We start from the raw sequence: 15149 nt of genomic DNA on the forward strand, positions 1-15149 counted from the left end.
AACAGAGACATAACCCTTCTCCATGTGCACACTGTACCAACCGACGCGGCCAGAGATGGACGGCTGGAGATAATGAAGCCGGCGGAATAAATTCACCGTTGGGGCCTCCCCCTTGAAGAGACAAAGCCAGACAAAGTCGACTATGGTCCTCACAGCCAACGGGTGCAGTTGGGCAACGGCAACGTTCATGGCCCTAATAATGGCCATAACATACTCATTCAGCGGAAACCGGAGCCCGTACTCCAAGTGTCGCATGTATACGCCGGTGTAGCCCGGTGGAGGGCAACAGACGGCCTGACCCTCCTCAGGGATAACAATTTTGTATTCCCTGCCGAAGAAGAAGTGGCCCTCGAAAAACGTCTCGCCGGAACAACTGGCAAACTTATGGGCCCAGGCACGGTCAAGGCGGACTTTACAGGCGTCGCCGTGATCCATAACGTACTGCCTCCCCTCATTAGGACGAGCCTTTTCAACATCATCACCAAAATCGTCTGCGTCATCGTCGACATCATCGTCATCCTCCCATTCCTCCAAAATTCGAGGATCAACTTCAGGAGAAGGAGACCTAGGGCCCCCGGGCCTTATCAGGAGAGCGTCCAGCTTCTCCTCCTCGCCAAGACGCGACGGGGAACCCCACGGCACCGGCTGACTAGTCCCGGCATCAGCAGAAGACATGTTTACAATAAAAACTTACAAAGTTAAGAAATTGGGAAGTTGGTTTGTTTACGTTGAAGAAAAACACTCGCCGGAGTAAAAACTCTAAAAATTAGAAGACAAAGAAGCCCTTGAAAGTTTAGAGAGAAGAAATTTTGGAGAAAATGAAATTGGTGGCCAATTTCACGGAACAACTGCCCTATTTATAGGGGAAAGCCCATGAAGAGGGACCAATCAGAGAACAGCCCATGAAGCGTCAACCAATCAGCGTGCAGACACGTGTCGGACATGCAACCACGGGATGTCAATCGTTGCAACAGTTGAACGTCAATCAATGCAACAGTGACCAAGCATCTTCAACACGCCCATTCACATCTCTCCGCCTATTCGCCTTCCTCAACAAATTCCCAAGCATCCGTTCTCTGCCGGCCACATGATCAACCAAGCTAGATAGCGCCGGCCGGGGGCAATCAAAAACAACCGGCACTCTCAACCCTGGTCTTGGCCAGCGTCCCTTTCTTTTCCACATCGGATGCCCTTTACACATCCATGTGGAGGGGGGATATGGTACGGCCTAAGAAAGACCAGGCCGAGCTAGAAGAAGCCGATGCAGTAGAAGAAGCCGATGCAGAAAATTTTTTACAAATTACTTACGCAGAATATACGCTCAAACATACATCGGAGCCCATACCACGGCATAGACTACGCTGGGGGCAAATTGATGGGGCATATTCTCGCACCCGACCAAGTCAACATATTGAGCAAGGTCAAAGATGTCCACAAAGAAGTCAACGACTTGGGAGCCTAGCCGATCGACCCATCGGCTACTGTCACTGGTCTCGGCATGGCAACCTGCGGCAGGGGCACATATCCGCGTACTCATATCCAAGAACCCCTACGGCTTGCCATAGGTCCATCGGCCGAGGGTAGAACGGTCTTTCCACCTGCTAGTCACTTGGCCACTTGGCCACTACGTGACAAAAGGTGAAAGTCTATAAATACTCCTCAACCTTCATTGAGGAAAGGATCCACAACTTAACCTAAGAATCACTATTCATCTGGTATTATCTTCCTTATCTCTCTACAATATACATTTAGTCAAGTAACAACAACTTATCCCATAAGTTTACTGACTTGAGCGTCGGAGTGAGTTCGCTCGGCCCCAAGCCGAGCCCTCAGTTTGTTCATCGTTTCAGGAGACCGAAAGGAGGATTCAAGCAAAGACGTCATTCTACGAGCTACGAGTGGTAACAAATATCTGCTCTGGAATTATACCCAGAACAATTGGCGCCGTCTGTGGGGAATCGCTACTAGAAGCTAGTCACATTCATTCCCAAACAAAAAAAAAAAAAAACAAAAACCCACCCAAAAAGCTAAGAAGATGTCAAAACAACAAGACGCAGTCGTGACCGACGAAGCCGCACTCTACCAAGACGATACCTTCAACAATTCTGGAGTCGTGCAGCCCTCCACCGGCGGAGTAATATCTGCTCTGGAATTATACCCGGAACAGGTTTGAAGCAAGCTTCTCGACAATGGAATAAAGAGTTAACCAAGTATCTGCAAAGCCTAGGTTTTCAGCAATCAAAATATGACTATTCATTGTATACAAGATACAATCCAGTCCTGGATACTTTTGTTTTGGCTCTTGTTTATGTTGATGATGTCTTATTAACGGGAAATTCTGATAAAGAGATAGCTAATGTGAAGAAAGGACTTGATACAGCATTTTCCATAAAAGATTTGGGTCTTATGAGGTATTTTTTGGGTCTTGAGATTTCGAGGAATGAGACTGGTATCTTGATCAATCAAAGGAAGTATATTTTAGATATACTAGCTGATTTGAACATGGAAGATTCTACACCAGCTAAGTTCCCTATGCAAAGAGGGTTAAAGTTATCAATTGATGAGGGAGAATTGCTTGATCAACCAGAAGTTTACAGGAGGTTAGTAGGCAGGTTGTTGTACTTAAACATGTCAAGACCTGACCTTTCTTACGATTCAAAGACTTAAGTCAATTTATCATCACCACTTTAAAGCCTCATCTGCAGGCTGCTATGCATGCAGTCAGATATCTGAAAGCTACTCTTGATACAGGACTTTTTTATAGTTCAAAGATTCCGATTAAGCTAACAAAGATATTGGATCTTCGGGTCGATGTGCCTTTTCCTGTCGATCATTGAGTGGTTATTGCTTATTTCTAGGTCAATCTCTTGTCTCTTGGAAGACCAAGAAACAAGTTACTGTCAGTAAAAGCTCAGCAGAGTCTGAGTACCGCAGTATGTCATACACCACTTCAGAGATAGTATGGCTGTCAAATTTGTTACAGGATATGAGAGTTACAGTACCCAAGCCTATGTCTTTGCTATGCGATAATAAAGCTGCAGAGCATATATCTCAGAACCCGGTATTCCATGAAAGGACTAAGCATCTCAGTATAGATTGCCATTTTGTTCGTGACAAACAACAAGAAGGATTCCTAGCAACCAAGCATGTCAAGTCTGGGCTACAATTGGCAGATATAATGACAAAGCCATTGGGGTATGATCAGCATATGTTCTTTTCTCGCAAGCTTGGATTGTCCTTCCCATCCATTCCACCTTGAGGAGGGGATGTTAGACTATAGCATGGTTAGTTAGGTTACAAGGTTTGTTACTAGTTTGTTATAAGTTGGTTACAAGTTAGTTATAACCTAACATAGGTCGGTGTAGCTAGTAGTATATATATACTTGATATCACAAGTTGTATTCTTAAGTTTTTGGTTATCAATAATACAATGTTTACATTCAATATATTTTACAGTATTTGGTCCGTCTTTAGTTATAGACGGATATGTGTCATCTATAATGAGATTTTGTGATATTTTTAATAACTTAAAATTTATTACGCCTTCTGTCCTGATTAATATGTAGTTATCTTTACCCGAAATCGCCCGCATAATAAAAATGAATAGATAATTATTGTTCGGAACGGAAAGATTAATGTACTTTCATTTTAGACAAATGAGTCATGTAAAGGTTCCATTATGACTATTGAATAAAATATGTACTAATTCTTAAAGTTAGTTACACCAATTTTCATTTGTGTAAGGAATCTTATTTTCTATGTGAAGATTTAAGGACATGCATTATGCATACGTATGAAAGGTTATGGTCCCACGCTAAGTCTACTTTTCATGTGTATAAGAAGGGCCGTTGCTCCATCAAGTGTTCCTCATCCCAAATATTATTGCTCTTCTTGTTATATCTTTAAAGATTTAAAAAAAAAAAAAAAATTCTTCAAAGAAAACAACAAGTTCAAAGGAGAAATTAATCATTTTGTTAACATACAAAAATGGGGTGCAAATCAATTTGTGATATGATAGTAAAGGCCAAGGTCTACTTGGCTATAATTTCACTTCAGTTCGGATATTCTGGAATGTATATAATAACCGCAGTTTGTTTAAAACATGGAATGAATCACTTTGTTCTTTCAGTTTATCGTCATATTGCGGCCACCATTGCTATCGCCCCTTTTGCCCTTATATTTGAAAGGTTTCCCATCCCCTTTGACATATTTATTTTCTTTCAATTCCGATTCATTTGTTAATTTTTTCATTTTAATAACATCCTTTAAAACGATGATATCTTGTTCAGGAAAACCCGACCAAAAATGACTCTCTCGATCTTCTGGAAAATAATGTTGCTTGCTTTCCTTGAGTAAGTCTCTTGTCAATTACTCTGCATTACCATCTTCACAGACATCTGATTAAATTGGAACAATACACGTAACATAACCCAAAATCTCACATAATTATATCGTTCTATGATACTTTTCAGGCCGGTGCTGGATCAAAATCTGTACTACGTTGGATTGAAATATACATCGGCGACTTTCGCTTCCGCTAGTGTCAATGTTCTTCCTGCAATTACTTTCATTATGGCAACGATTTTCAGGTGTTTATTTATTTATTCACTTTTTAACTAACTAAGCAATAAGCATGGGCAGTGCATGGCCGTGACACTATGCGTGCTTTACCTAAGAAAATACGTACACGTTATCTGTGCATGCATGTAAAATACGTACTAAAAACATTTTAAACTTTAGCTGTTTTGCATTTCCATGCAAGGCTTAGTACTAATTTACGTGTACGTCACGTCCATAATGATAAGCTCACTCAACTAACAATTTCGATCGTACTCCGTATTAAATTAATAATTATTTTTGTATAAAACCGCTTTATTCACCTGAATTACCCCACTAAAATAATTTGCAACCACCATCACTTTTCCAGATATAAGGGCATAAAGATCTTGGTCATATAGTTTTAAAATGTTATATTGTAAAACCGTTTTAAATGAGACTTACTCGTTTTTCTCGCTTTAGTACGTGCATGTGTTGGATTGAAATTAAATATATGAGGTCATAAAAATAATAAGAGTATATGAATATAATCCTACTTTTATAAATGCTTCACTTTCCAAGCAATCATATCAATAACGTTAGTGTGGAGTGAAGTCACTAATTTCTAGTGTTCTGTATATCCTTTCATGATTTAAATGATAATCCATTTAAATTTCTTTCTATTTTGATTGAATAATCATACTAATTAAAGTATATGAAACTTTATTATAATGCGTGTGACGTGGTATCAATGAAAATGACCATTATCGATCACCACATAGCTAGGAACAAAATAAATTATTGTCGTAAGACTGTCTTATCCAAAATTTACGTGTTATCAGATTAAATACCACACGCATGTATAATTGTTCGATATTTAAAATATTATGACTTCGCTTATGTTAGTAAAGAGTATACGTGTGAGTATAGTGGTACTGAAACTCATTACCAATGCATTTCTATGTTCGAGATAGTTTAAAACTTTAAATTAAATATAATTGAATATAATTTGATAGGTTGGAGAAAGTTGACATAAGGAAGATACCAAGCCAAGCAAAAATAATTGGAACAATAGTAACAGTAGCAGGAGCCATGCTAATGACCATTTACAGAGGTCCTGTTGTTAACATTTTCGGCACACACGTGGCAGCCGATCACGCTGCCACGACGGCCGCTGCTAACTCCGGTCAGCATTGGGTTGTTGGAACTCTCTTTGTCCTTGGTAGTTGCTTTGGGTGGTCTGCTTTCTTCATCCTCCAAGTATGTCCAATTTATGTTTTAATAAATTACTGTGATACCGTCTCACATAAGAATTAAAACCGCTTGTAAGATAAAACCCTAATATTGATCTCATGCACCTTATGGTCTTATGGATGCAGTCATACACAGTAAAGGAGTACCCAGCTGAACTATCACTAACAGCATGGATATGCTTCATGGGATCAATGGAAGGCGGTGTCGTTTCGCTTGTGATGGTTAGGGACATGAAAGCTTGGGCTCTTGGCTGGGATTCTAGACTTCTTGCTTCTGTTTACACTGTAAGAAACCATATCATCGTATGGTATTAGTTTTTTTTTTTTTTAATTAAAATCTAAATATATATCTAACCAATCACAAATTCTCGTTTAAGACAGATCAGAGGTAGTCATTTAAATAGATAAGGACAAAAGCTAATAATCTAGAAAATAGGAAATGTTTAATTTGTCATGTTATAATTATAAAACGGATATCTCCGTCTTAAGGAAGACTAACTGTAAACAAATTAGTATAAATTGTATTCTAATTGAGTTTATGATGCATGATTATGTTGAAAATTAGGGTGTGGTATGCTCTGGAATAGCTTATTATGTGCAAAGTGTGGTGAATAGAGAAAGAGGGCCAGTGTTTGTGACAGTCTTTAGCCCTTTATGTATGATCATCACTGCTGCTATGGGTTCTATTATCTTGCATGAGCTTCTTCACCTTGGCAGGTACGAACTGTCTTGTTTGACTTTACATACTAACGTGATTATATATGAAAGTTGTAATCTTTATGCTTCATTATCGTCAAAACTTAAAAATTATTTGAGGACATTTTCTAGTAAAGTACCTTTTAAAATTAAAACCCCACCATTCTCAATTGTTTGTGAAATTATATTAAAAACAAAAATTGGCTACTTGAATGTATACTTTTTGCCTACTATTCCACTTATCTTATATTTTGTACTACAACTAATGTTCCACCAGAGTTATAAAATGACATAAAACATATATTATCATTGTATTTTCTTTATCTAAAAAAACCGAGCATTTGCACAGGATCTACGCTAGTCGATCAATAATCATATTTATGAGAAATCGATGAGGTTAACAATTTGCGAAAATTATATGATAATATTGCATATATTAGTATATTAACAATAAATTTGTTAATTTTGTGATGCAGTGTGATAGGAGCAGTGATCATAGTGTTAGGATTATACACAGTTGTATGGGGAAAAAGCAAGGATTCTTCATCAACAACAACAAATGACAAAGGCAAAATTCAAGAATTGCCAATTATCAATAATGACACCACCACTATAAACACCATTACTACCAACAAATCTAATGACAAAAATACTTTGGATATTATTTGATGATTGGAAAAAATGAAAATGAAAAATAAGAATTAATTAATTAAGAAGCCGGTACGTCGGAGAATATTTGAACTCAAGAAAGTTGAAGAAAAAGAAATGGTTGGTTAGAAATATATTCTGAAATTATAATCCATTTTTGGATGTAAAATCTAATATTGTTGGTCTCTCTTTGTAAAATCTTTTTTGTTGTTTTATTAGGGGAACTTATAATTACTAATTAGAGTTAATTTTTATTTGGCAAAAATGGAGCATTGTATATGCCTCCTAATCTGTAACCTAGCTACCTTTGTATCCTTTTTTTTTTTGGTTGTAGTTTATAATTAAGATGGGGCTATTAATCCTGTGTTATCGTAATTGTTATTACCGAGTAATTTATATATTCTCGTATATTACAATATATTATCGAAAAGATATAAAATATGCATTAATGTCACCGTATATAACTTTATATATAAGAACATGTATATACATTTAGTAAACAATGCTACCGTATGTCACATACAAATTACAATGAGAAAATTGATGTTAACAACAACATTCACAAATAACTATGAGAGTAAGGAATATTAAGAATAGGTTATTTCGATGGACTTGGTGTACGCTGATATGGTATACCATGCAAAGTTTGAGAGAGATATTATTGAAAATAATATTGTAGGATTTATATTTTTGAGTATTCTTGTATTCTTATAGAGTATTCTGGTATCTCATTGAGTATCATTCAATACGGATATTTTTGTAACACCCCAAGAGTTTGAGAGAAGATTTGTGCCACAACGGGAAAGTAAGGAGCTTATGATATGTTTATAAAGGATTCCACCAGTGGTGGAGCTAGGGGGGCTAGCAGAGGCGGTCGCCCTCCCTGGCGGATGAAATTTTCGAAGTTTTTAGTTAAATTTTTCGAAATTTTCTCGAGGGTGCCTTATGAAATTAGTCGTTCGCCCCCCCTAAAATTTTTCGCCCCCCTAAGTTCAAATCCTGGCTCCGCCACTGGATTCCACACACCACTTAGTAACGAGGCCTTATACTTTTGGATTTACAAGAGGACAAATAATGGGCCAACAATGCACATCCCATCTTATTGGGTCATGTTACGACGGTGGCAGGTCGGGTGGTTATAATTTTGCACGCTACAATATTGTTGTAGCATTTTGTTTAAATTTTATGTATGTATGTATATATAGAGAATAAATACTTCTTACTAGTTAGCATTTTGTTTAAATTTTATGTATGTATGTATGTATATATAGAGAATAAATACTTCTTACTAGTTACGGAGTACAACTAGTGTTGATACATGTTCGCTTGATAATAGTTTACTCTTACTTCTACCATATTTCGCCGATATGGTACTATCTCATTCCCTTTGACAAGTCGGATAATAGAAGAATACGTAACAAGTAAAAAAAGTAGAAAAAAAAAAACGACTATCCTGCCGTTTAGTATCACCCCATTCGTTTTACAGCTGAAAATCGACACTTGGTGGGTGGGGTGTACAAGTGACGATACACCAAATCTAATTGAACTCTTAGCATGCACAAACTCATGAGATGTCTGATCGAGTTTCGAATGTCGGCATCCAGAATTATATTCTGCATACATGAGATGACCATTACTGATTATTTGTAGTGACACACATGTACACTGTAGTCTGTACACTAAACTGCACTGAACCTGATTCCAAGAGGTCATTTCAGGATTATTTGGGAATATTACTTCCCAAATAAAGTCCTGCAGCCATATACCAAGTACCCTTTATACAGGAGCTCCACCAACATCTTCATCAAGTTATCACAAATGAGAAGATTAATAACTTATTCGACTTTAGCCTAATTGATGTCGACAATGTTGATCAACTTCCACCAATTTCCCGACAGACAGCAAATAAATTCAAGTAGTATCAGAAAATATAAAATATAATGAAGGGGAGCCTTGGCGCACCAGGAGGTCACGGATTCAAGTCCTTGGAGCGGCCTCTTGCCAAAATGGCAAGTGAAGGCTTGCCCCAATTACACTCTTGTGGTGGGACCCTTCCCCGGACCCTCGCCTAGAGGGGACGCCATCGTCCCCCTGGCTGCCCTTTTTAGTATCAGAAAATATAATCATCAGAAAAATGTATTTCGAACCTACTCCCGTGAATAACACTCCTCACGACCAGTTGTTCTTGTGCAACAGTGTCAGGCGCCATATTAACAACGATGAAGTACGGAGTAATTACATATAGTTATCGGTTGAGTCTATGTTCCGTTGGCTATCAGTTAACACAGGAGAATAACTTGAATAAAAGAACTGCCAACAAAATTTCCTGTCAGAGCCCTGAAAAGACTATGTAATAAGGGCACTGATGATACAACACATCGACAAAGAAAAGGGGAAAACAAAAAGAATCACAATGCTCATCAAACTAAACATAGATGGTTCTGAGGGCTATAAACTGCAAATTGCACTGCAGATTGTATTGCCTCCCCTGGAAAGAATATGTGCTCGCCCTCAGAAGGTAATACAAGTTATGTAAAAGAGAATACGAGGAGCTTATAGAGGTGTCAAGGACTAACCAGATTGTATTGTCTCCGCCGGAAAGAGGGGAGCGCGAAAAAGCATACTCAAGATGCATCTTTCCTCTTCTGACCTATTGTTGAAGAAGCATCAGCCTTGGCTCGCCCATAGACAGAACTGTAATGACATGTTACGGCGTATAATGATTGTCAAAATTATGAATGTTTAAGCAGTGTATTTTTGACATGATTTTTGGTATCAAATCTAGGTATTTCTAATTCAACATCCTAATCTTGTATATATAAGAGGAGGCATAGTCGAAAACATAGAAACCAACCACAGTCAACAACTTGATGAAACCCGATCAAAATTTGAATCAGCCCGATTATTTTCCTATAAAACTATATTTTCTCGACCAAAAGAGCCTATAAAATCAAGAATTTATATACAGTGTATTAATTGGTCCAAGTCGGTTTCAGATAGGAAATGGAATGATAATGGATCTGGATCAGGTTTTCTATAACGGGTTTGAGAGAGCATCGATTTAGTACCAGGCTTAATGACCATGATAGAAAGCGCTGGAGAATTGACATGATATTATTATATTACAAAAAGAAAAACACAACCAGTTTAAGGAACCATTTTAATTAGACTATGATAGAAAAGTGAGTCTTTGCCTCCATCGGAATTGTAAATAACGCAACATCCCCCAAACCTTCAAAAAAAAATAACCTATAGCAAATTGCCATATTATTATAGAAAAGTGAGTCTCTGCCTCCATCGGGATTGTAAATTATGCAACAACATCCCCCGAACCAAAAAAAAAATATAACCTACAGCAAATTGCCATGTTATTAGCCGATTGACACTGATTACAGTCTACAGCTACTGGAAGCAGATGGATTAGATGAGGTGTAAAGTAGTCGTAACCATAGAAGTGTAAGAAGTAGACGCACAGAATCGACGAGTAAACACAGAAACAGAAGAACCCAATGATAAGTAAACATCTTTAGCTGATGCATATACGGTCCTTTTCAATGTTCGTACGCGGTAGACCCAGTAAGAAAAGAGAGAGCGCAGAAGAATAATTTCATTATAGCTGGCTGATAAGGGAACTGATTTCACCACAATCATAATTTCGATGTAAGATGCTATCTTTCAACAAAGTCAAAATAGCATCACACAGTAAGCATAACAGCAGAATTAATTCGTAAAGTTAGGAGAGCTACGTACCCACATGTTGTACACTTCTTCTGATCCGTACAAAATATCGACAGGCATACTGAACATATGAAACCCATGTCTATCGTGCTCTTATGACAAAAACAGCTACAAAATTTACATGAACAATAGAATTAGAACAAAGCAGCATAGCTACAAAGAACTTCAAAGCACCAATAACACATCATTAGACACAAAGATAACAGAGAGATTGCGCTCACTGCAAAGGATGGACAACTTACGAGGCACGAAAATCAACCCCAACAGGTTTGGGTAGTTGTATGAAGTTCCGTGAATGCAAGTCCGTTGCAAAAACAGTCTGTGCACCAGTAGCATCATGAGTTATCATAGTGATTAGTATAATACGGAGTAATAATAAAGCTTCAACAATAAAGAGAATGAGGGGCGAGGGGGTGAAATACAATATAGTAGAAAATGGAATCAATGTTAGTGAAAAAGTATAAGCTTACAGATAGATATTGAAATAGTCCATCTAGTAGCTGCGGTTTCAGATATACACCACCAGTAATATAAGAAGCCTACATAGCAAAGCACCAATTAAACTATCCTCATGGCTCCAAATCACAAATTTCAAAAGCAAACGAAAACAATGCCAAATACCTGCTGTAAGAAGGCAGAATGCTGTGCTCCGACAACACAAGAATCAATAGGAACCTGCATTTTATATCAAAAAAAAGCTGAAAACTCCACGGCACTAATGGAGAGATGCTAACACTACTAAATTTGACTCTGGCAAAACAGGGTGAATTTTTCCAAAAGCTGAGAGTATCACTGTTAACTATATTGTGGCTGAGCAAAAGTTGTTCTATTGATCAGAATTCAGTGGCATTATAATCCATAGCTTAAATAAAGTGAAGCTGAAACAACTAAGCGGACACATATGTCAGCCAGTAAAAAGGCATTTGGCAAAAATATCTAGAAATATTGTCAACCTTCTCTTTGCTTTTTCACATTCTATGGCGAGATTCGAACAAAACACCTCTGCCTTCAAAAGCTCCATTTTAATTTATAAGCCCCAAACCGATTCTAAATCTACAATCCTCTTGTTAATAAAAGTGTAGGACTCTGCATTTTAGACTAGCCTACGGAAGTTAATGCGGATAGGGTATAAACTTCAGTACTACCTAGACCCTAGTATCTACACAGTCTGTCACGGGAACCTCAGATTAAGCTACCATTGAGGGATACCAATTTTTAAAACACAACCAATAGGATAAGCATATCAATAAATGCAAAAATAAATAGAAATACCATAGAGCGCTGAGCTGAAAAGATGGCATTCATCACCGAAACATACCTGAAACAGTACAGAAAAGAAAAACCTATAAAAACTAAATCTTATGTAGAAATGAAGAGTTCAAACATGAAAGGGATAGGGGAAAATAGGGAAAGGCGCATACTGCTCTGGTCCATCAGGAGAGCCATGCAGGCATAATATCTGCCCATCAAAACACATGCATCAGTTAACCTAATCTGAATTTTTATATGAAGATATATGTACATTAATTAGTTTTCCACATAATTTTCAGCACATCAAACAAATAATGCCGGAATACTGTCACAATGCTATGGCAATTGGTGTTAAGATTGAACACAATAAGTTACAGACAACCTACAACTATGGAGATTTGTATCATGCCTGGGTTCGAATGACAACTATGAGAAACAAACCAATCCCGCCATGCTAATTAAGACAATTTTAACCAAGCTTAAAGTCTATCTTATAACCTACAAGTTTCAGATTAAACTGGAAAGATTCCAACAGTTAACATTTGAAGCAAGTCAAGCAACAAAATTGACAATCAGCACACTTAAGCCAACAGCAACTAATTAAAACACTCACTCTTGGCTGTGGATGAAGCGGCCCTGATCGAAAAACACGCTGTATATCTATTTTGACAATCAATTCAAACAATGCAATATCTCACAACAATCAACTTATATACTACAAGCAATCATAAAGAAACAAAACCAAAGGATACAACACATTGCCATTGACAATGCTCCCGACAAAAGCGACGAACCGACACCGTCAACAACATCAGAACCGCTCAACTTCTCATCTTCACTCAAAAACTCCTCAAAATTCCTGATCACTTCCTCACAAAAACCCGGCATTCTAGCATCACCAGAGCTCTGATTAACCGAACCCGATACCGACGAATCAAAAATGTAATCACAAGTATTATAACCTGTCGCAATGATCACCACCTGATTCAGCTGATTTAACAGCAGAATCGAGTTCACAAATGACAACACCTGCAATCACAAAGATCAATCAAAAAAACATAATAACACACTAGAAATTCAATTAATGAGACATAAATTAGGGTAATTAGGGTTTAGGGTAAATTACATGAGAGAATAAAGCGGAGAATGAGAGAGAAGTTGATGATGACCAGAAAAAAGGGTTAGTGTCCAGCAACACTACCACCAAACTAACATCGTCTGAAAAATCAAATCACATTGATCAAAAATTACATTAATTAGGGTTTCGAATTTCGTTGGATAATAAGGGCTTTGAATTAGATTAAAACATATAACGATTTTCAACTTGGGGGTTAAATTAGGGTTTCGAATTCGATTAAAGATAAATTAGGGTTTCGGATTTGGGGGAAAAATCAGGGTTTCAAATTAGATTAAAAACATGATTAATTAAGGTTTCGAATTTGGGGAAAAATTAATCAGACGAAAAACAAGATAAATTAGGGTTTGGAATTGTACCGGCGAAGTTTTTGGGAGCAGAGGAAGCCATGGCCGGCATTGCTTGACCGTTGAAGTTTAATTGAAGGTTTGACTTGGATCCGGGAATTTGAATTTTGCGGATGTGAGTAATCGGGTTGGATTTAGGAGGGTCTTAATTGGGTCATAAAGAAAAAAGTAGATTTCAAGTCAAGATGTTACTTCATATGGAGTGGCTCGAGAGAGTATAATTCATTAGATACCTAACTTCATTCTTAAACACTCTAATCAAACATTGAAATTGAGCAAAAATTCATTTCAATAAGTCTAACCAAACACCCCTTGAATTTGGATTGTTTCGGTGTCATATACATGATTTAGTGTTAACGATTCAGATCACTTGTGTATATCTGTGTCCTTCCATTTGATCGTTGTTGCAGTAATAGTTGTCTTTCTTTCCCAAAAAAGGAGTATTTAAGTAGTTGTTGTTAGCATTATTACCGTTGTTGTTTTTGTTTCTCTTGAAATTGTTTGTGTATGCACTATGCAGTTATCTGATCTTTAGGGTTTCTGTTGAAATTGTGTTGTTTGTTCCTCCACACCTTGAAGCCATCGCAGATTTACATATGCCTCCAAACTAAGTGGGATTTGAATGAAAATTTCTCTTCGTTTTTCTAACTATATCAAAGAGAGTGTTCCACTGATCCTGGTTCATCATGAGAATGTTTACTCTCACGGTGTTGTGAGATTCATTCAACTCCACTAAAAATCTCACAAACCTCTGGTTCTCCTCAAGTTTTGCAGCTTTCTCCTTAGTCAAACTTGTGCATCCGCAAGCACACAAAGGGGAAGAATAAATGTTTCTCAACTATTCTCATAACTTCTTTAGTTCAGTGAAATAAGCCGAGATTGAATCACATCCTTGGTATCTTTAGTTGAGAGTAACTGTATTTGTCCCATTTTTTTTCAACGTGGAGTCTCCTACCTTGGATTTTGTCATCTTTTTTTGATAAAGTCAATCGAATCCTTAGCTGACAAAGCAATGAACATAAACCTCTTTCAAGAAACAAAATCTTCCCCCTAATGACTAATAATAGGCTATATTTAGTGTAGTTGAAAGTTGGAACATGAGCTTGGTGAATAAAATAAAGGGTCATTTAGATTCATTGCTTTCTCAATGTTGTTGGAATTTGATAAAGAATAAAACTTTAAATGTTTGTCAAAAAACAAAATAAAAAAATGAAGCAGATTGTGGCGGACCTAATATGTTCGAGATGGGAGTGGACACAATTTTCTTTGGGACGTGATAAATCCCGTACACTTTTTCCCCCTTATTCCGAATATACCCTTCTCATTTCTCAACCCCTAACAAGAGTGAAACCAGAGAGAAAAACAAGAGAAATGAAAACCCCTAATAAATCAATTTCACCGGCAGAGTCGCCTCCCTGCTCCGGCATCCTCCCTTACAACCTTCCACCATCGGCGACCATCCCTCCTCATGCCCATCCTCGCGCTGACCGGTACGCCTGTGACACTACCAGTCGACGCCGACACTACCCCTCCGTGCAATCAACG

At 37.6% G+C, this 15149-nt stretch overlaps 2 protein-coding genes across 4 annotated transcripts; one reads left to right on the forward strand and one right to left on the reverse strand.

Annotated features, from left to right (window-relative positions):
• The first annotated feature begins 3868 nt into the window (after window positions 1–3868).
• On the forward strand, window positions 3869–7499 carry LOC141586294 (WAT1-related protein At4g08300-like). The gene is made up of 7 exons (XM_074407473.1): window positions 3869–4187; window positions 4290–4352; window positions 4473–4589; window positions 5553–5796; window positions 5916–6074; window positions 6355–6506; window positions 6962–7499. The coding sequence occupies exons 1-7, from the start codon at window positions 3988–3990 to the stop codon at window positions 7152–7154; spliced, it is 1128 nt and encodes a 375-aa protein (XP_074263574.1). The 5' UTR covers window positions 3869–3987; the 3' UTR covers window positions 7155–7499.
• Window positions 7500–8724: 1225 nt separating this feature from the next.
• On the reverse strand, window positions 8725–13860 carry LOC141586295 (general transcription and DNA repair factor IIH subunit TFB4). 3 transcript variants are annotated; one of them, XM_074407476.1, is made up of 12 exons: window positions 13617–13860; window positions 13249–13340; window positions 12875–13151; window positions 12736–12782; window positions 12293–12330; window positions 12144–12189; window positions 11493–11546; window positions 11342–11410; window positions 11114–11190; window positions 10884–10979; window positions 9710–9827; window positions 8725–8746 (listed from the first exon to the last, which is right to left on the reverse strand). In XM_074407476.1, exons 1-11 carry the CDS (start codon window positions 13654–13656, stop codon window positions 9758–9760), a joined length of 906 nt encoding a protein of 301 aa, XP_074263577.1. In that variant the 5' UTR covers window positions 13657–13860; the 3' UTR covers window positions 8725–8746; window positions 9710–9757. The 3 variants fall into 3 exon arrangements, with proteins under 3 accessions (XP_074263577.1, XP_074263576.1, XP_074263575.1); XM_074407475.1 differs by lacking the exon at window positions 8725–8746 and adding an exon at window positions 9413–9443; XM_074407474.1 differs by lacking the exon at window positions 8725–8746 and adding an exon at window positions 9413–9621.
• Window positions 13861–15149: the final 1289 nt, after the last annotated feature.

Source organism: Silene latifolia, chromosome 6 (genome assembly GCF_048544455.1).
Source record: "Silene latifolia isolate original U9 population chromosome 6, ASM4854445v1, whole genome shotgun sequence".
In the NCBI taxonomy this organism is placed as follows: Eukaryota; Viridiplantae; Streptophyta; class Magnoliopsida; order Caryophyllales; family Caryophyllaceae; genus Silene; species Silene latifolia.